This window comes from Brienomyrus brachyistius, chromosome 10, assembly GCF_023856365.1.
Source record: "Brienomyrus brachyistius isolate T26 chromosome 10, BBRACH_0.4, whole genome shotgun sequence".
Classification (NCBI taxonomy): domain Eukaryota; kingdom Metazoa; phylum Chordata; class Actinopteri; order Osteoglossiformes; family Mormyridae; genus Brienomyrus; species Brienomyrus brachyistius.
In genome coordinates, this window is record NC_064542.1 from 13105909 (window position 1) to 13127683 (window position 21775).

The 21775-nt window shown below is 45.9% G+C and overlaps 1 protein-coding gene across 7 annotated transcripts; it reads left to right on the plus strand.

The window, feature by feature from the left end:
* Positions 1-543: 543 nt before the first annotated feature.
* On the plus strand, positions 544-21740 carry mbnl3 (muscleblind-like splicing regulator 3). 7 transcript variants are annotated; one of them, XM_049027992.1, is made up of 9 exons: positions 544-1014; positions 9498-9861; positions 10450-10642; positions 12370-12534; positions 12903-13097; positions 13516-13746; positions 15556-15703; positions 16441-16529; positions 17416-21740. In XM_049027992.1, exons 3-9 carry the CDS (start codon positions 10469-10471, stop codon positions 17416-17418), a joined length of 1005 nt encoding a protein of 334 aa, XP_048883949.1. In that variant the 5' UTR covers positions 544-1014; positions 9498-9861; positions 10450-10468; the 3' UTR covers positions 17419-21740. The 7 variants fall into 7 exon arrangements, with proteins under 7 accessions (XP_048883949.1, XP_048883947.1, XP_048883950.1 ...); XM_049027990.1 differs by having other exon boundaries at positions 545-1014; positions 17419-21740; XM_049027991.1 differs by having other exon boundaries at positions 547-1014; positions 16438-16529.
* Positions 21741-21775: the final 35 nt, after the last annotated feature.

The window sequence follows — 21775 nt, forward strand, 5'->3', positions numbered from 1 at the left end:
TACAAGTAATTTGGAAATTTTCTGGAAATGCTGCTGCTCTTTTTGTAACGGGTTACTTACAGAATTATTACTGCAGATTTTTGGTTGTGTACGTGACTAAGAAAACGATACTCTTGGTGCCCCCGGTGGTTATGTATTATTATTGGGCTCGCTAACTTCTCGCTAAAGGTGACGGTGAACTCCCGGTACTGTAGGAAGTATTGCATGTTCAACCGTGGTGTATTTATGGCAAAATCGTCAAGTTAAAGACCAACAACGCCGCTGCGCCATTAAAATGCTTTATAATCTAAAGACAGCGATGGATAGTTATCTGGAAAAGTGTCATCACTACGATGGGGTACATTGATTAGACCTGTCTGGGCACACGCAGCAGTAAAGAAGCGTCAAGGTATTAACCTAAAAAAACGACGCAGGCGACCTAGACACGACCTACACTTGAACGGGGCGCGTGTCTTCAGCCAGACTAACAGACGCCGAACCGCGAGCGCACTCCGCGTGCTGGAGCACGCGCAGGTGCGGGGCTGGCGAGCTAGCGCTTCGTCTCGCCGCTCGGTTTCAGTTCGTCCGGGAGGAACTAGACGACCGGAGTTCCCCTTAAAATGGTGGCGACACACGGCCTGGCGTAGTATCACCCGGGAGACGTACGCAAACCAGCACTTTCCCTTCCAACACTCCCTCCTGCCCTCCCCTATTTTGCCTCGCCTCTCAGTTTTCGTTTTTTTTTCTCCTTACTAGGCGCCAGCATTACATACCACGCTTGCTAGAGCTTATTTTTCAGTTCAACCGGCTTCGTTTAGCTTTTAAATATCTGTTGCTTTTTATTAAGACGTTAATTTGCTGAATCGGGTTGGAAAGTTTCCTTTTTAATTTTAAAAGCCCGTAAGATATAGCAGCCGTCGAACGTGACGTATTAACGCTTACATAGGCTTATAATACACGTTTAGCCAGCACATACTGTGTCCGTATAAACAGCAACCTGAAGGTGGATTTCGGCCGTTTGCAGATCACGAACAGGTAAGAGTACCTTTTATCCCCCATTGCATCCGCTTATATAAATTACATAAACCTTCGTTTCATGCGGTTCTTGTTTATCATTGCAACGTGTGGTGTTAGGCATGGATACCGACGATAAGGTATTTTTTTTATGTTCAACGATTGCCTTTTCTCGTATGGAAACTACATCGCTTGGTTTGTTTATGGTGCTGGGACAGGCGGTAGCTTACTGGTCCTTAATTTACCATTTGCCATTACTGTAATAGATGAGCCGTGTCTGGGGTAGCAGAGAAAGTACTTGGGACTTTCAAGCATTTGGGACAGGCGTACAGGTACTGCCTTAAATACGTTGCTCGCAGTGCGGGGATCCTGAGCTGGATAGACAAATGTGGTGGTGTGACAGATGTTTCTTTTTATGTGTATCTGGAAGAAAAACTCTAAAAGCTGTAGCACATGCATTCACTGTTTTCTTGGGCTTGCGTAGTTTTTCTCTTGACCGACCACATTAAGCTATTTAGGACTAAGAACGAGGATTGCGTATTAAAAATAACGTATTGCAGTTTTTGTGACTCCTTCTTGCATGTGTCGGTGAAGTTTTGACCACAGAAAGTAAAGAGATCCGCCCGAAAATGGTCGTGGAGAGGTGAGAGGAGGGAAAGCTGTTTTAGTAAAGGTCGTTGATTTCGGCGTGTGGTCGATTTGACTATATCCGTGTTTTGGCAGGTGTAATCTAGAGAGAGACCTAAAGCAACATTAGCTGCTGGGCCAATTCTGCGCACCACCCGCTGAGCCGAGGGCCTGTATGTGCGCTTCTGACCAATGCCTGCCTTCAAACGGGTCTCCCTTCATGTCTGCATTTGATAAACTGCTTCTCTCTCCACTGATTCCCCTTCTGTTTTACTCTATAATTCATGCCAGGTCTTTCCGTAATTATGTTTCTTCTTATGGTGCTGTCAGTGGCTGTACCACCTGGGGAGGGGGGTGGGGGCTTCTGCCTGCTTCAGTACCTGTTGCTTGGGAAAAACAGCAAGCGATAAACAAGTAGGCCAGTGGCCCTGTACGGACTGGTGAGGGGGGCTGGATTGTCAGTATGCGCTCACACGCTCATCTGCTTACGCACACAGGCGTGGGTGCACTGATGTGTGCCTACTTGTATATGTTTTTTTTTTTTTTTTAATCAGTGTTTACATTTGCTCCCTGCATATTTTGATATCGCAAAAACGGGCTCCGATTGTTCAATTTGAAGACATAAAGGAGTGATTGTGAGTTGGAGAGAAGCAGGTTTGGCTTTGCTTCAGATCAAGCCTGTGTTGCGACAGACAGGCTGCCCAAACTCCTGGCGAGATGGTTTGTTTGCTAAGATAAAGACCAGTCACCAGCTGAGAGAATAAATTGAACTTTAGCCCCCACTCTAGGCGTGTATCCGTGCTACGCATTCACATATGATTAAATGATAATATAGCCCATGATGAAGAGCTGTTTTCACAATAATGATTGCTTAGATTTTTCAGTTTTATTTTCATTGATGTTGTTTACCATTAGTATTGATTCATTGCTGTCATCAAAGTGTTGTGTTTTTATTTCGTTTGGGTAATAAAATCACTATAAATAACTGTAAAGCAGTTTTGACAGACTGACTTGTGAAAATATTCTGTTCTTAGTAAAATTTTTCTGTCAGCTCAATGATCTATACTATGCAAGCTGCTGTAATAAATTAAGCTGCTTCCATCCTGGGTGTTGGTGACGACAGTTTCTGGGGTTGAAACCAGAGCCCTTTTGCACATTATATCAGATGTTTAAGCACTATACTGCCTGTTTGCGCTAGCAGCATGTGATATCTGGAGTCATGTCATGACCTTGTGAGTGCTGACCCTACTAGACAGAAGCAGGATGTATGCCCCAAGTCATGTGACCTGCAAAATAGGCTGACATGGATGCCAAGAAAACAGTCATGGTCGCGTGTTTCCAGCAGCCCGCCCGGACTGAGTCACGTAGGGATCAGACTGCAGTGTGGTTGATGCTGTGCAGTGGTCATTGGTACGCTTTATACCAAACCTCTGTTATGGAGGGCTTTGGGCCCAGACTCCCTCAGTGCTTACACCGGGTATGGACTTTATGCTGCCTCTCCTGCTTCATTCAGGGTAATGAAACATTTGGTGATTCTAGCCTGCAGTCTTACCGAATTGGTATTTGTTTTCCTTAGGTAATACTGGCTTTTCTCTGACAGAGGAGCAGCCCTGTTATGTGTGGATACTCTACTCTTTTCTACCACAGCATTTTTGCACAAAATAACCCTCGCTGCTACCATACAGTAACTCAAATACTGTATTCAGACTATCACCACTGTTAATTTGTATGTTGTCTTGTCAATTTGTACTGTTATGCTTGTGTTCTGTCTTCACTTATGATGTTGCTCTGTTTTGTTCTGCTCTGCGTTGCACCATGGTCCTGGAGGAACGTTATCTCATTTCACTATATACTGTGTGTATGGTTGAAAAGACAATAAAACCTACTTCACTTGACTTGATATTCATCGATAATGTGCATGAAGCAATACTGCTGATTAGAAAAAACAACATATAGCATTTCCCTTTCTTTTCTAATGGTTATCTAATGCCCAATACTAATTAGCCTTATACATTATAGGGCCCACCTATTCCTCTTTTTCCAGTGACCAGTTATCCAATGCAGGGCTCCTGAAGCACAGGGCAGGCTGTACTTTGGACATCATTACTGCTTCATCAATGCCAGCATTCACATAAAATCACACTGTGCGTCAGGAATTCAGCTCACCAGCACTTCCAACTGGGCCACCACATCCCCTGAGTTCTGGGGTCTTTACAGAATTCGAAAACTCACGCTCAACTAAGTTAAGAATCCGTTCGAAGTGGTGGGTGGAGCTTTCATGACAAAGGTTTTTGGACTGGCTCCATCCTTCGATGAGGTGTCTGGCTGTCACGATATAGTCAACATCCATATTTTAAATCAAAAATAAATATTTCTATGAAATTACCGGTATGATTTCTAAAATGATGGCACACTACAGGGGCACAAGCACCTGAAAAAATACACAGGTGCTATATTGCCAGAATAAGAATAACCACCGTAAGTGTTGTCTTTTCAGATATATTAAATTACCATTAGTACAGAGACCTTTTTAAATATTTTTTTCCTTGTAGCTGCTAAATACACATTATTAAAGCCTTATAGTTGTCTGCCTGCTACCTTAGAATCTCCATTGAATAAGTATTTGAGAAAATGTTTAGCCTTAAATCTGGACTTATTATACGTGGATTGACAGTGCTACTGTGTGGTCATGTGCATTGGGCTTACTGCGACCAGTGTTATTACCGTAAACTAAAACTGAAAACAGACACCAAATAAAGAAAATAATTTGTGAACTGAAATAAAGATGAAACTATATTTACAAAAAAACGCTGTCGGACTTCAATCAGCAAAAAGCAGCGCTACCCCACCAGCATCTTTTTGTATTGTTTATCCACGATATTTCCTCTTTTAAAAGATGTTGTGGTTGCATAGCTGTCCCTTTCTTGACTAAAGTGCTTATCTCATCTGTGCTTTACCAAAATAATGGCATGTGGCGTGCTCCTCTAGTTACTGAATTTAATAAGCATTAGGATGCACTGAATTTATACAGATTACAAACTTTTGGGCATTACAATACGCATCTCATGTATATTTTAATCATACTACTAATTTACTTGGATTAATAGATCACTTGGTAAAATAATCAATAGATTAATCCATAGAAAAATAGTTGTTGGTGGCAGCCCCAATGAGTTGTCCCTCAGTTCACCTCTGTGTTGTGTGTTCTGTATATTGCCTGTGGTGCCACTGGTTTCGGTGACCATTTCTGCCTGTGAACATGGTCTAGCTTCGCTTCAGTGTGGTGTTTCATTTTGTTGTTTGTCCTGCACCTGCTTAGTGTAACCTTGCAATAATGACCTCCCCAATCTCACCCGACCTTGCAATGACCTTGTCATTCCTCCCATTTGTATACTGCCCTTGGTCCTGATGTTCAGCTTCTGTTAATAATTCATGCTTGCTCTGTGTTGTGCATCTTCTTTTGTTTGCTTTTCTCCTGTCACAACAATTCCCCTGCCCATCTATTGTCATCAGCTGGTACTTTTTCTCGTTAGAGAGGAACTACTAGAATAATCCGGAACAAAAAGCATTTTCCGTTTTGGAGGATTTTGTATTTTCTGCTATTTAATTGCCTTGTAACTTTTTTTGGTCTACCTGGGTAGGTTTAGAGGACTTGCCTGTTGAAATTACATAAAAAAAGCAAAAATGTTCATATTTCTAAGCTGAATCTTCTTTCTTTGTGGTTTAGGTTTTTCGCATTCCTTAATTGTGGGGGCAGATCTACATGTGAAAATGGTCTTTCTTCACCCATACACAAACTGTATTTTGGGATTGAATTGAGCTATGTCATTGTGTAGCTGTGATACCACTGATGTCAACGTCATTTTAGTGAGTAGCCAAAAGCCCAACGAGTTGAATGTGGTGGTGAACCTCTCTGGTTACTTATTCATCACCTAGGTCACATACTGATGAGTCATGGCTCGTGTTGTTCGTCTTAGGGTCTTTGCGCTACGTGACAGAAAGTATGTTTGAGACTTTATCGAGTTGTTTGTCTGTGAATCCATGTGCCTGTGAGTGTGTTGTTTTTGTTACTGTGCACACATTCCCATGCATCAGCCTGTTTCTTCTTGTGTATGTTATGCTTGTGCCTCTCTAACTGTGTGTTTGCCTGTCTGTTGGTACTCGTACCTCTCGCGTGGACCTTGAATGCGAGCCATGTGCCAGTAGGGCAGGTGGCCCAGCAGGTGTGAGTGCTTCCCACAGGCGTCCGCTCGCCATGGTGAAGGTCACCCTTATGCGGACGCCTCCCGCCTCCCCTGCACCTGCCGACATTTCTGACACCTGCTGTTTATCCCGTGCTGTGAGCACGAGGAGTCCAATACCAGTCCAGTTTGCAGAACCAGCCCGGTCTCTCGGTCCAGTATCAGTACTACTCCTGCAATCCAGTTGCGCAACAGGGCTACTCACTCCACGCTTTATTTCCAGCACAGAACTCTCTCATCACATCAGATTTTAATACCTATGTTCAGTTTTTTGTGACTTTGACTAAGACCAGTCTGTTAATAAAGGTGTCTAGACATATGCTTTGCAACTGATTGCAGGCTGTCATTCACGCCCTTACTTTTTTTTTTTTGTTGACAGTTTCCTGTACATAAATTTACACATAGGTATCTGCACCTCCTTTTGTCTGCAGCGTGGATTATTATGTTTTCGACTTGTTTCTATGTGGAACTTTTACAGATGCCAGCTTTTGCCAACATCAACAGAGGCATGGAAGTTACAGGTCTCTGCCTTCCCTATCGCTCGTTACTATCTGCCTGGATACAGCCAGTCAGCTGCAGGCTGTGGGCGGGCTCACGCTGGCCTTGTCGACAAAGGCTCTTCTGCTGCTGAGAATAATCTGCAGTGAAGGGAGCTGCTGTTTTAATACACTGACACTTTTACAGGCAACATCAACAGGGCCTTTAATTCTAAGATGCTGGCTTTCAGGTGCCTGTCTCCTTAACTGCCACCTCATCTATAAGCCTTGTGACATGTCCAGCCATGCCAGGCCTGGTGTGTCATCGTTGGGAATGGAGTGGGTTGGCGGAGCCCAGGAGAATTGCGTAGCTTCACTACCAGGTGCTGAGGTCTGTCTGGACAGCTGACCACTGCTGTACCAAGTTCCCCGTTCATACTGCATTCAGTTTCTCCCTCTGTCTGTCACGCTTCCATGTGGGGTGACATTGCAGAGGGTGGAGTTACTGGCTGCAGGAGACTGCTGCTTTCCCTGTGATTTGCGTATTGGAGGTTTGTGTTTGTGCATATACTTTTCCATAATCATGCTAGTCCTGTTCCTTCTGGTTGTGGTTAATGTTTAAATGGGTGAAGGTTCTCAGCTGGCCCTGGGCGTCCACCTAGACAGGTATGCTGCTTTCCCAGTTAACTGCAGTTGTTAGTTAATACAAGTCCAGAATGTGATGACATGTCCCTTTGGTTTTATTATTATAGCCAATCAGGTTCACCATTACATCACAATGTAAATGGTAAATGGACTGCATTTATATAGCGCTTTTCTACTCCTACGAGTACTCAAAGCGCTTTACATTTCATGCCTCACATTCACCCATCCACACACTCATTCACACACCGGTGGTGGAGGCTGCCATGCAAGGTGCCAACCTGATCACCGGGAGCAATTTGGGGTTCAGTGTCTTGCTCAAGGACACTTTGATGGGGTCAGGAGGAACCAGGGCTCGAACCTGCAACCCTCCAGTTGCCGAACGAGAGCACTACCTCCTGCACCACCGTCTTCCCCTGAAGATGTGTGCTTAACAAGCCCATACACATGGACAACGCAAGGGTTAGTGTCCTGAACCTGTTTGCTTCCTACCTTGTCCTGGTAGGTTTATTAAATCTGCAAAGAGACTTCTGTGCTTCTGAATTAGTGTTCACTGCACTATTACATGATGCCTCCATTTACAGGCAGTGTTCCACCACACTTTTGGTGAATGTGTGCATGCATACTGTACTTTAGGTGGAATGCATGAACACCAGCAAGTGGACACATGGACTTTAGGGCAGCTGTCCAGCAGGAGAGATGTGAAGCACCTGGATGATCGATGTTTAGTGTGGCTGGTGGTCTGTAGATCTGGCATGACATAAGCTGCTGCCGGGTACTGAGAGGGAGGAGGTCGTCTGTATATCCCAGTGGACCTTCACTGGCAGCCTGTGGAGTCACCACTGCATGTGGTCACGCACCAGCACAGCCGCGTTATCTTACTCAGTATTTCTGTCTTTGTTCTCATCTGCAATGGTGGGAAATTGAATTAGCACACCCACCCTGTCCCCAGTTGTCTCCCCTCTTTGTTCTCACCTCTCTCTCACTCCCGCCATCCCTGCCTATCTCTGCTGCCATGATATCCTTCTCTTTTCTTTATCATCTTTATCATTCAGTGATTTCTCCTCTGCTTCACTTCATTTTGCACTGTCGCCTGTTTCTTCCCATGATCTATAAGGCAGTCTGCACCTCCTCTGCTGCCCCCCCTCCCCCACCCACACGTATTTCCCGCTGTCTTCCCCATCTGCTGGAGTCGTACAGTCCACCTTTTCATCTTTCCCATTCTGGCTCTCCCTTCCTTTGCAGTTGCTATTCCTCAGTTGTTCACCTGTTGCCCAGTTTTATTCAGGAATCATGCCCGGCACATTAATGCCACCTTGCCCCTGAAAGCTCAAGGCCGTTCGTGGCCTTTATGCTGCTGACAAAAAGCCTGTTGCTGTCCCAGCTTCTGCGGGGTTAAAGTCAGACTCCTGGGAGGCCACTACCTCCTGCCTTGTAGTATGATTAAAAACGTCAGCATGGCTTCAGGTTTACAGTATGCCTGCATCACCAGTGTAGGCATTGCGAACTCTGGGAATACTTGAGCTGTAAGGGTCAGACAGACAGATAACTTCAGCCTAGTAGAGAAGCAGTTAGCTGAAGGAGAGTAAATGATATATATTTTTTCTTCTTTTTTTCCGCCTGTTTTTTTTTTTTTGCCCTGTGCAGTGAGTAAATCCATAAGTGCTGCCAAATGAGGGAGGAGAGACGGAAGCCAATAAAAATAAGATACAGTGGGGTCAGTATCTAACATTGCCTTGCATTGGCCTGCAGCTCCTCTGCCTGCTTGTAAGGCCAGAGCTGATTGGCTGGCCCTTCTTGTCCTGCTGAGCAGCTGCGGCATGTGCAGAAATGCCTCCCTCTCGTGCTCTCTCTCTCTCTCTCTCTCTCTCTCTCCTCTCTCTCTTTCTCCCTCTTCATATCCTCTCCTTCCTTGCGCTCTCCTCGCGGTCCGCCATGGCTGCTGGCCGCCTGCTGCGGGGCTGTGTGCTCCAGCTCCCTCCCTGCCAGCCTGTAGTCCAGGTCAAGTCATCTTAATGAGTCTGTGTGTCAGAGTGACTCGCTTTTTCCCCTGCTCTTCTCCACCTTTGTTTGTTCTCTGTCTCTCTCTCTCTCGGTCTTAGTTCAGCTCCACGTGTTTACAGTTATTTTTCCCCTCTACTCTTCAGCATAAGGAATATTCCTGTATTTAATTTTTTTTCTCTCCTCGATGTCTTCTTTTTCGTTCCTATTTTGAGTATAATTTTCATGATTGCCTTCCTCGTTTCTCCCCTTTCCTATAAGTTATTTTGAGACTTTTTCCTCTTCTCACCAATGATTTTGTTAAGGAGGAACTGGATTGTGGAGGTAAGTGTAACAGGACATTGGTAGCTTTAACTGTGTTAGGATGACTGGTGAAAGCCTGTTTATGGTGTCCTGCATGTCTGTTTTTACCTCCTCTGATGGATCAGTTTTATATGCTAGATAACAGTGGGATAGATGTTGGGTGTTTCGGTTTAAAGTTAGTAATGTCTTTCTTCTTCTTCTTTTTCATTTGTAGCATTAGACTCCCCAGCTATATTCTTGCATCTCTCAATCAAGCTCCACCCCTGCTCCCACAATCCCATATTTCCACTTCCATGGCTGTGTGCATGACCTTGCTGATGGGATGACTTCCCCATTGGGCCAAGGAAGGAGATCCCAAAGAGGACAGTGTATAGCTTGAACGTTGTGAAAGAAGCTACGGAAGGTGTCGGGGATTCAGTCCAGCTGGCCTCTCACCCAGAATGCTCTTGTGACAACCCACACCACTAATGACCCAGACACTCCTGGTCTGCTCTCCACGTTTACTCTTCTGCTGCGGTCAAAGTGACTCCACTCTGAACACGTGGATCTGGGACGCCTGACCAGTGAGAGGAAATCAGGTTAGTCACTCCAAACGTCCTGAGCTCCTCACTGAAGGAGGCTGCTACTGATACATTTGGGATATCCTAGATTTCCCGGTTTGAAGTCCTAATGCTGATAAAGCTTAACTCGATGACATTTATCTTACTGATAGAGATGATTTCTGATGCAGATCTTAGAAGTGAAGGCAGTACTCAAAACACTTCTGCGTATGATACTATGTTCAAAACTGAGACCAAGCAGGTGCACCTTATAGTGAAGATTTATGTTCCTCTAGGCTACACTCACCCCCAATACTCAACAGCACCCCCTAGAGTCAGTGGGCACCTGCAGGGCTGTGGGTGGATTCGGACAAATATAACTCCCTTGCATGAGCATCGCATCAATCGATGATACCCACAGCCTGAGATCAGATCATGCATGCATTGGAGGAGGGGCATCCTAGTCTCGACCACACCCATCCCGGCACAAGTGTGATGAGATTAGCTGGCTATTCCTAATTTTGAAGGAATGTTTGGAATGTCTATATGAATAAGTGCTGACATTGACATTTTCATAATGATATGAGTCTGACCGTTGAAGCCTCTCTTCTCCTTTGCCACTCTCAGAACTCCCTGTGCTGCTGCCATGGCTGTCAGCGTGGCACTGGGTCGTGACCCCAAGTGGCTGACGCTGGAGGTGTGCAGGGAGTTTCAGCGGGGCACATGTTCTCGCTCTGACGGCGAGTGCAAGTTCGCCCATCCCCCGCGCAGCTGTCACGTGGAGAATGGCCGTGTCGTGGCCTGCTTTGACTCACTCAAGGTGACAAAATCTCTCACACACACCTAACATGCAAATCAAAATACACGTCCTGGCTAAACTTGCACAAGGTAACACCTACACACTAACTAATGTTCTGGCATTTGCTTTGATATGCACACATTCTTCGGGGTTTCAATCAGCCTAGTCAAGGTAACACAAACGCTTGTATGCCTGATGATCGCATGCAGTGTGACACGTAGTTGCTTACATTCTCTGTAGCCGGTACAGATTCCACTGAAAGCTGCACTGAAGTATGTGACACACAGTATTCATCTTCTGGGTGGCACACCCAGTGCGATGGTCTGTGCTTCCTGTTCCCTTCCTGCTTAGTATCCTAGTACATATGTCTTTCTAGCTATTTGGACCTACACGTGTGAGGTTTTTACTGTCCAGCTTTAGATTCCAAGGGATAAGATCAGACATTAACCTGTAACACCGGTTTGTTACCGACGGAGAAGCCTGGCCTAGTCTGTGGTTCTGGAGTTGACTTGCAGGCTTCCGTATCTGTTCCACCCATTGGCATGGAAGCGATGGCAGTTTGCCGAGCTCGGTATGATTGCCACACTCTGCAGGCTTGTTCAGTCTTCGCCTGTTTCTGTTCCCTTGAGCCTGTCATCCTGCCATTTCAGGCTAACATCTTTTAACCATAACACGTGACTTAGCACGTGTTCAGCTGTGTTTTGGGTCGGGTTGCATCCTCTAAGAATGTTCTCATGACATTTTCTAGCCTGTGGAACTAGCCTGGCTTAAGTAGGCAAGATTTTTGGTGGCTTAAACCGAATCGGAATTTAAACCCCGATTTAAGGAATTTACTCCCATACTGATGTAGTGCCACTGGCTTGCAAAATGGGTATGAAGTTCTTAGATGCGTTTTTTCACCAGAAGTTTCTTTAGCGTTGCAGGACTTTTTGCTTTTCTGTTTGATAGACAGTTTTGCAAATGGCATCCGTGACATTTTGTCGCACTTATCTGTTTAACCCAAAAAAAGCAAAGTCTCGTTTTTGATTTCATCATTTTAATTTGTGGCTCTATATCCCAGCAGAGCCCCTGAAGAGGTCTTATGCATAATTTTATTCAAATGACCCACAGATTCATTTCCCCTCGTGTTTTCATCACAAGTGTCATGTTTGCAGTAAACTTAGCCGTATTTGTTTCGTGCTTGGTCTCATTTTGTGCATTTTTTGTAGCTCTCTTTCTCCGAGTAGTGCTGGTGACTCTGTGGGGCTCCCTGTCAGCTGCTGTGTTCCCTTTGTTAGTGCATCAGTTTATATACACACTTGTGTGTGCACACTCATACTCCATCCGCGCTAAAAGTGGGTCCAGTCGAGGCAGACCCAGTGTGCCAGCAGCAGCCTTGGTCGTGTTCGGCTGCGGCTGGCCTGGCTTTCCTTCTGAAGGACCCCAACACTGATCATTATCACATCAATAGTCTCCAGCATGGCTTTGTGTGCTCAGGTGATAAGAGAATCAGGTGTGAGTGGCCTGTAGATGGGATTCCTGGACGCTGCCCATGGGCCGAATCGGCTTAGGTTGGGACTTCATCACATAGGTGTGGACTGATGTTGGCTCAGAGCATTCTGGAATATGTGCTGTTTGGTGGTGAAATCAGTTGTTGATTTAAAAAACAAATACTGTGCTGCAAGTAAGGCAATTTTGCACACATATAACGTGCATTTTACAATTGGAAGTATTTTCCCCCCCCCGCCACCCAACTTTATTTTTCACAGGGGCGCTGCACACGTGAGAGCTGCAAGTATCTTCACCCCCCACCGCACCTGAAAACGCAACTGGAGATAAACGGACGCAACAACCTGATCCAGCAGAAGACAGCGGCGGCCATGTTGGCTCAACAGATGCACTTTCTGCTTCCTGGTGCCCAGCTGCAGCCAATTGTAAGCTTGTGCAGATAAGGGGTCTGTTGTGGGGCGTCAAGGGGGGTGTTGTTTTTGCCTGTCTATTTGTTTACATGTTTTTTGTCAGTCACAAAACTGTTGTGAGATCCAGGTCTGTTTTCCATGTTGGTGTGTTTCCTGTGATGGGGCACATTGGCAAATGCAGTGCAGATGTCATGTAACCCTACAGTATTGTTTGTTAAATTTGTCGTCTGATGTTTATTAGACAGGCTTATTGTCTGTGGTAGCTTGCAGCTCTTAAAGAGCTGTGTTTGGAAATTTAGAAAATGGCATTAAATGGAGACATAAGGTATATGGAATGCAGGCAGGGTAGTGCTGATCAGTGATGTGTTCCCGTCTCCCCACAGCCCGCCTTTCCGGCCGCACCCTCCCTAGCCGCCAGCCCCAGCATGGCCTTCAGCCCTTACCTGAGCCAGGTGAGCCCAGGCCTGGGCATCATGCCGGAGCTTCTCCCTGGGGGGCCTCTACTGGTCCCAGGGAGCCCTGGGAGCCCTGGCAGTGGCAGCCCCATACAGAAGCCACCTCGCGTCGACAAGCTAGAGGTAGCGTAGCGCGTCGGCTATCCGAGTATTCGTGGCTCCGGGAGGTCGCAGGGTCCCTGCCCACAACCGGAATGTTTACAGAGCGGCATTGAAAGGGCAGAAATGCTCAGCCCAGGAGCTGAAAAAAGCCTGATCTAAGCAAATGAACCACATGATTTAAATTGCGACATACGTGTGTGCCAGGCACACAGTGCCGTGATGGATGGTAGTGATGATTGTGTACGCGTGTGTGTACATGCGCTTTGTAGGATGGAGCAGAGCTACATTACACAACATGGCTATTTTCTTTTTGATACCCTTCACACACCTTTGCAAGTTTCGCTGGCTGGCCACACGTTTGGGTTACATAAGCCTCGTAAACGTTCTGGGCCCTTGATGGCGGACTCTGTCATGCTCACACACTCGCTCCTTTCCCCAGGTGTGCCGGGAGTTTCAGCGTGGCAGCTGCACACGGGGCGAGGGAGACTGCCGATACGCCCACCCGCTGGAGGCGGCCAGTGAGAATTTTGTGGTGGTGTGCATGGACTACATCAAGGGCCGCTGCATTCGGGACAAGTGCAAGTACTTCCACCCCCCCGCCCACCTGCAGGCCCGTGTCAAGGCCGCCCAGCAGCAGGCCAGCAGCCAGAGCGCCGCTGCCACCGGATTGGTGGGTGGAGTAGGTTCCGCCCCCTGCAGTCTCTGCCTCCTGTCTCTGCTTCGGGTGGCAGAGATAACATGTTCTATATCTCTGGTACAGAAGTCTCACCAGTGAATTACAGTCATTTTTGCCCAGAGTAATCAAGACAAGAAAAACCCGAAACATCTACATAATGGAGAAATTAAACCTCATTTCCAGTCGCCTTCAGAGGTGGTACATGAGTCATAGAGCAGAGAAGTACACCCTGAGCAGTGCACTGCGGGTCACCTGCAGAGAGGCACCAATTTGCCTAACTGACTGTCTTTTGATGAGGGAGGGATGTGGAGTTCCTGGAGGAAACGTGCAGGATGGAACATGCAGCATCCAGAGAGCAGAGGTGTGATTTGAACCACTAGCCCTGCAGGTGTGAGACAACAGTGCTACCTGCTGAGCCATCCTCTCACCGAATGTCTCGATCAGTGGTGATGGCAGCAGGGGGTGCTTGATGCTGCTCCGGTGGTCAGCCGAAAGTGGGACTCTGAAGACGGATGTGTCAGTACGCTGGCATGCTGGGTCTTTGCCTGCTGCTGCATGCCAACTGTCCCGACCCAGCTGATGATCTGTTAGCTCAGGGGCAGATGGTTCCAATAGGGAAGCAGAAGAGAGAACAGGAAGAAGGGATGAAGGACATAGGTTCTGTAGAGGTAGTATTGAGTAGCCCTCATGATATTATCTATAGTAGCACAAGACATGGGACAGCTAATGGGGCTGAGCTCCTGCAACAGGTGGCTCAGTTCAGCAGCTGAATCTGTAGGAGGCGCTGTAGAGGTGTCTTTGAAGAAAGGCACTTGTATACTGATCAGTGGATTTAGAGCGTAAGGGTTTTATGTGTGACAGAAGTCCCTCTGGTGAGGTGTCCCAGTTGTTAAGGGACAATCTGTCTAAACTCTTTGTGGTACTTTTCACATAGGACCAAGCCATAGTTCTGTTTGCTGGTTCTCTTGGGCTCAGTATGCCTGAATTAATTCTCCACCAGTGCTGAAGCTTACCATTGTAACGCTCTGCTGCTGAAAACCCTCATTTGCATTGTAAACTGTCAGTTCTCCTCAGGTTGTTAAGGTCACTCTCAGTAAGTTTATTTTTTTGCTCTGCCCTGTAATGGTCTTACATTTCATATGTACAGTAATTCACCATACACTGCCCGTTTAGCTTTCCCCTTGTCGAAAACCTGACCCTCTTACATTATTGATCCTCATTGGCTGTCAGTGGTCATGTGCTTCTTGCCTAGCAATCTGGTTCCTTTGGAGTAAATTCAGCAGGCAGATTGCAGATGGGTAGTTTTGACCTTTCACTCCCAATGTCTCCTTCTGACGCCTCCACAGTGTGTAACTTGTTTATGTTTTGTCTGGCTTAGCCTCTTGGTTTATGTAGGCAAATATTAGCCGCTTAACCATGGAAAATCAAAACCAGACTCTGGCATGGTAACATTTTTGGGAAAATAATCTTGTGTCTTTTTATTTCTTGTTACTTATTACTTTTTTTCTCTAACCAGGCCTTTAACCAAAAGGGCTATTCTCTTTGTAGACAGCTCCCTCTTGTGGCCATAGGTGGCACTAGTAATACTTCAGTGAAATTGCTAAGTTAGCCTGTTCCTTTCAGTGGCACTCCACATGCTGAGTGCTACTGGATTATTGAAGACATCATACTTGCCTTGTGCCCTGCCACACATTGACAGCGTTGCACTCGGGCTGAGCCCTAGTCACGTCGTGGAAATGACATTAAATCAATATAGTCATTACGTGTGAGGAAGTGTGACACTGAATCACGCCTTGTTCCCAGGTGTTGCCCCCAGGCCCCCTTCTGCCCATCCCAAAGCGAACCTCTGTGGAGAAGAGCAATGGCACCACTGTCTTCAGCCCCAATCTCTTTCATTACCAGCAGGCCCTACCCAGCATGCACCTGCAGCAGCCCGCCTTCGTTCCCACAGGTGAGTTTTCGTCCCCATGACGCATCCTGCCCTGGGCTTCGCAGATGTACGGTTCCCCCTCCGGTCTGCTCTCCGCTGGTTTATGGATATGATGAAATTCGCGGGTGATGTAATGGTCCTAGCCAAGCTGTGTGTTCCCGGGGTATTCGTGTGGATCTTCTGCTGATTACTCACTGTTCTGACGCCATGTCATTTCCTTTTAAACAGCAGATTCTGACTCCAAGCTAAGACGGGTTCGAAGCTTGTGCCATGACACAGGCCCCTGGTTTTAATTTAAAATGTAAACAGTAAATGAGTTGCTTACTGTCCAATGAAAAAAGCCGCCCTTTTCTACTCTCCCTTTTTATATTGACTTTTTGCTTTGCTTGCCTCCCCCACCCCCCACCTCACTCCAACTGTCAGATGCCTCATTCTGACCGTGTTGCTTTCATTGTTTTCATTTTGAATTTGAATGTCATTTCTGGCCATCGCTGTTACTGAGCCATCGCAGTTTCCTTGTTTCATCATCTCAGTGTTTGTTGAGGATTTTTAATTATAAGCCTTATTTTTGATTCCTTTTTTTTTTTTTTTTTGCCCGCATGCATCCTGTCTCACTCGTCCATCCCTGTCAGCGGTATCATGTCATGCCGCGTCTCGCACTCGTCCTATGTTGCTATGGTTACCTGAACCCACCTCACCCCGAGCACCCTCCTGCCCACCCCCCTCCCCCCCGTTTCTCCTTCAACCCGCTCCAGCAGTCCCCATGATGCACGGCGCCACGTCCTCCGCACCAACGTCCACAGCAGTCACTGGCATGCTGTTCAGCGACACTGCCGTGTCCTCTCAGGTTGGCTGTCCCGGTTCTGCCTCTGTGCTGTTACGGTGTTAGCCGGCGTCTCATGCAGCACGGAACCGTGCCGTCTCTGACCGCCCCAGCTGCTGCTTGAACTCGCTTCACATTAACACGTGCGCATCCAAACTGACGACAGTTTTTATCATTCCAAACCTTCCAAGCGATTAGCCACTACACTAATCTGTAAGTTAGATGACTTTGTAATGTACGATGCTGTGTAAAAGGCAAAAAAAAAAATTAAATTAAATCACATCGGTGTAAAACTATAATATGTCTGTCAAAGTGTGTCAGCTTAACCAGTCTGAAATCTCCCCTAAAGTATTAGCAGTAACCATCCAGTGCATTGATGTATTTTTTTTCACTCAGCCGCCGGCACGCCGTATTTGGCTGATCAATACCTCAATGAGTTAGTTCAATGATTAAGGTAATTAAGAAAGCTGGTGGTGAAATTCAGTGAATTCATGGAATGACTTGGGTGCTCCTGAGGGGAGATCTAGCCGTCCGATAAAGCATCAGTGGCTTTTTGGAGAAAAAATTTTTGAGCGAATGTACACAAACCACCGAAATTGACAGCTTTAAGCATTTTGAGTACCTAAGACTTTTATACTTGTAATGCGTTTTGACAAAATAGGCACATTGAACAGAAGCCCTGTGTGTTAAGTATTAGTAGCTGTGCTGTGTATCACATGATAAATGTAAGTAACGTATGTTTTAAATATTAAACCTTCTTATATTTTATGATGAAGTCATGTTGAGGGCAGGACATAATCACAATTTGGGGACTAAAGCAAGTCTGGTGGTACGGTGGTTTGTCTCTGCAAGGGGGTGGGGGTGTCTCAGGTTGCCCAGGCTCCTCACTCTTCCCGACCCTGTCTTCCAGTAGAGCCGACCAAGATTCTGAGTGCCATGCTGGCCCAGCTTAGCAGCTCCTCCTGCCCTTAGTCCCCAGGAGTACATCCCATGAGCCCGATGAAACCACTGCCAGACAGCGGAAGGATCGCCCACTTCGAGACCCCCCCAGCTGCATGGCTCAGAGGAGATGTATATCTCTGCTTATGTAATGTTCTCCTTGCACCTCAAGGCTCACCGTCAGCACGGCCCAACTCTATTGCATGCCGAAACAGGAAGCTCACCTTGCTGCACTTCCTCTGGACACTGCAGCCAACTGCTCACATTCCAACCAGTGCTTTGTATAACTCTTTACGACCTGTGGCACATGACTGTTTACCTGGAATGTAGGGAACCCCAACGGTTCTTGTGTAGTCTTGCACGAGTCTTGGTTCGCTGTGTGTCCTCTTTAGTCTGTAGTCTGCAGCTCACTTTTGCATCCCCTTTAGATTGTAGTCTGCAGTTCAGTTTGTGTTCTCAGAGCAGATAGCCTTGTATTTTAAGGTCATTCCTTGGAGCTTTTGTAGTTTGAGCGTTGACCTGAGGCTTCCATGATTTTGCAGAGACCTTTGCTTTAGGTTGTGTGTGTATGTGTCCCTGGTTCTTACATCGTTACCGCTATGCTCCGTTGAAGCTTTCATAGACTGGGTTAGGGGACTGGCTGGTGGTTGTTTGTGTGCCAGGAAGCTAATGTTCCTCCACACTCACACTTTTTCCCTGAATGTTTCCTGTTTAATTAGAACCGCCCACCAGAATTCCTTACAAGAAGAGGAAGACTGCAGTGGAGGCAAAATCTGATTGTTTGACTGGGAATCTGTTTATCTTTGAGTGGACTCTCTATTGCTGTGTTGGTAATACCAAGAGCCCCCATCCCCAAGACACAGTCAGGCCAGATCACTGCCAGGTCATGCTGGCTTCCCAGTTAGGCTGGTCTCATTGACCAGACGTGCAACAGGACTGTTCACCCCTCTGAGGCGGAGGGACACCTGTTTGCCCACTACGCCTCATGTGTGGAGCCTTAATGACAGGAAGCATAGCACAGAGGACAGTCACAGATCGCCGTGCTCATTGCACTGCTTTGCTTGTTATGTTTGTGTCAATATTTTCATAATGTCATTCTTTTATTTCGTGTACGGCTCGTGGAAGCCATAGCATGTGGGGGCCTTGAAGCGAATACTGAATTTCTAGACGTCGAGACACGGACACAAACACTTAGAGCAGCCCTGTCCTGGTTTGGATAGGGCTTCAAACTGTCGTATGGATCTATTTTTGTGTGCTCGGCTGAGCGGGTCTGGATATTGCAGCAGCTCTTGGCAGGCAGACTGCCTGCAGGCTTTTGTTGGATGCCCTTCAATCAGCATGTTCTAGAAGCCAAGAGGAAAACAAACCCAGCAGATTAAAAGAAAAGTGTGACATAGTGACTAAAGCAGGCAGCTGTGTGAGACAGGTCTGCCGCCCCAGCTGACTGGATTTTTGTGTCTGAATGCTCACCGGGTCTCGCTGTTTGTCTCTCTGTCTGTGTGATAATATGGATTTTTGCCTTGTCCAACTGCTGTTCAGCTGGAAACACAGAATACTTGATGAAACCTCCCCAAGTGTGGAGATCTAATACCTTTTGTCAGTACGCTGACATCTCTAGCAAACGTGAGTTCATTAGTTTTCTAGGAGAATTTATGTATAAGTTCACTTATAACCTAACTGGCTATTTTGTTTATAGATCTTTTATTTGTCTTGTAAATCTTATTGCCATTAGTATTATTTTAGTTCATAAGTGTTGATAATCTTTTTAATGAGAGTGAAGCATTGTCTGTTTGGTGGAAGTATTTGTGACTTTTTAAATGATTTTTAATTGATTTTACATTATACAAAAATCTATAGCATGAAACGTACATTTATACTTAGGTGTGTAGTTTGTAGTTTAAGAAAAACGAGAGAAATAAACCAATATATTAGATGTATACAAACATTTGTATGTAACTAAACAATGATAGATTCATTGGTATAATTGTAAGTTGTTGTTGCTGTGGCAACAAAACTACAACTTGGCTGCATTTGTATGCATTAATTGTGAATTTTATCACACGTATGTTTAAGTAATGTACAAGTTAAGTTATTCAAAGAAGGATGGCGTGTGGGACAGAATTTGATAGATGATTTTTTTTTTTTTTACCTTAAATCCAAAGGTCTTTGGGTACATATTTTTTGTGTTTTTATTTTCTTTGAGTGTGTAGTTTTGTTTGTGTGACGTCACAATCACACACCGATCCTCAGCATCTCAAATTCACTCGTTTCTCATGTTTTCAGACATTGTCTCATGTAGACCTTCAACGCCGAGCAGTCTGCAGGTCCTGCGGCGTTTTTGTCCAGTATAGCTAGTCATATTGTGTACCTGTTACATGAAACCGATGGTCCATCTTATCCTTCCTGCTGTGCTCTGTGTGTGTGTGTGTGTGTGTGTGTGTGTGTGTGTGTGTGTGTGGGGGGAGGGGTGGGTGGCGTCATGCAAATTGTTTGCACTTATGTACAGAAACAAGTCTTGTTTTTTTTGTTTTGTTTTTTTTAAAAAGCAAGAAAAGATGAGGCCTGTGTTCTTTATGCGGGTAAACAATGATCTTCTAGAAGTTTGTAAAAGAATTATTTAATTTTTAGATTTTGATTTAGATTTTAATGGCTTTTGCCTGTTTCTGAAATCTTAACTGTCACCTTGCTGATGAGACGGTCTGTGTGGAGAAGCACTGGGAAACTGCAGTGGGTGTGGATCGGAGCTGAGCATGACTTTATGGGAGAGTGTGGGTGGAGCTTATGTGGTGAGGGGGTGGAGCAACCCAGCACGAGGGCCTCAACCTTACACCTAGTTGTCGTTCTGCCAGAAAAGCCATTATAGCCTGACACAGACTGTCAGGGGACAGAGCCTGCATTGATATTTTTTTCCTTTGCCTTAATGGCATTTTTTGACATGTTTTAGCCAGTGTGCTAGTTAGCCAAACCAAAACAAGTGCCAATTCCAGTAGAGGAGAGCTGAGGAGCTCTGACTGCTGAAATAAATGTGCAATCTGGGGTCCTGCCATTGGCAAAAAAGTCCCTGCAACATTATTATTGTTACTTTTTTAAGAAAAATTATTTACAACACGTCTTTGTCTGGAAGAACTAACTAAAATACGCTGGGCATTGAACTGCACTGAATTTTCCTTCAGGCCCAGGTTGGTCTGCACTGACCCCTGCAGGCTATCTGGGGAATAGCATGGTAACCAAAGTTAGCTTGCTAGCTTTTCGGACATCCGAGGTAATCGGCATATAGCTTGTATTGTTTGCCTTGTGTCTTATCGAAAGATCTTGTTACTTTGCTAAAATCATGGCAGCGGAAAATAAACACTCACACAGACCCTGCCAATCAGAAACGGAAATACTAATGTCATTTAAATTCAGAAGGCAAGCGCCCAAGGTCTCACTCTGTGGAATTAAATCAGGGTGTACTCTGGCTCAGATGGAACCTGTGCAGCTGGATGAGAACAGGAGAGTAATGGGTATTCATTATTCATTAATGTTTTATTTAGGAGCCAATTTCTGCAAAGTTGTGTAGTGTTTTTTATTTTTTATTTTATTTAAACAAAGAAAAGCCTTTTTGGGGGATCTTGTACATTTTTCTGTGGGAAGCCGATGTAACAGTGCTGGAAGCCAATGATTTTGTTGCCATGGCAATTGTACCCTAGCTGTGGAGGGAGGAGTCTCACCAGGCTGTGACTGTAAGAAGCAGCCCTTTAATCGTTGGAAGGAACTCCCTCCATCCAGCGGAGCAGAGGAGCAGTCACAGTTGCATTTATTTCCACTGTGCCTCATGGGAAAATATACTGTGCCGGGGTGGACGGACCGTTTGCCTCTATGTGCATTGTGAGGCAGGAGAATATGGCTTCATTGTGCCACCCCAGCTCTCCACAGTTTCCTTGCTGGCTGGCAGAGAAGAGAGGATCAGAGTGAAGACAGACCAGGCCAATCAGAAAGCATTTCGGGTTTGGAGGAGGGAGACAGCCTGGCCCGGAGTTAATCAGATTCTTTCAGGGTGGGGGTCTGCACCAGTGTTTGCGTGTCAGGCAGGACATGTGTTACGCATTAAAGCCATATCTCAAAGGCTCCTCTCTCCACTGCAGGACGTTAACAAATGAGAAGTTTTCTGTTTGTTGCTTATATTTCAATGGCGGGTATCGTTTTCCTTCTAAGCGTTTCACATGGCTAATGGTGAATGTGTGTAAGTCACAGCTTCTCTCGTGTGGCTTCTCTTCATTTTTGACCGATCTTTTAAATAAAGCACTTAATTGTCAATTGTGTCTCCTGTTTGGCCTGAATGTGGGATGGGG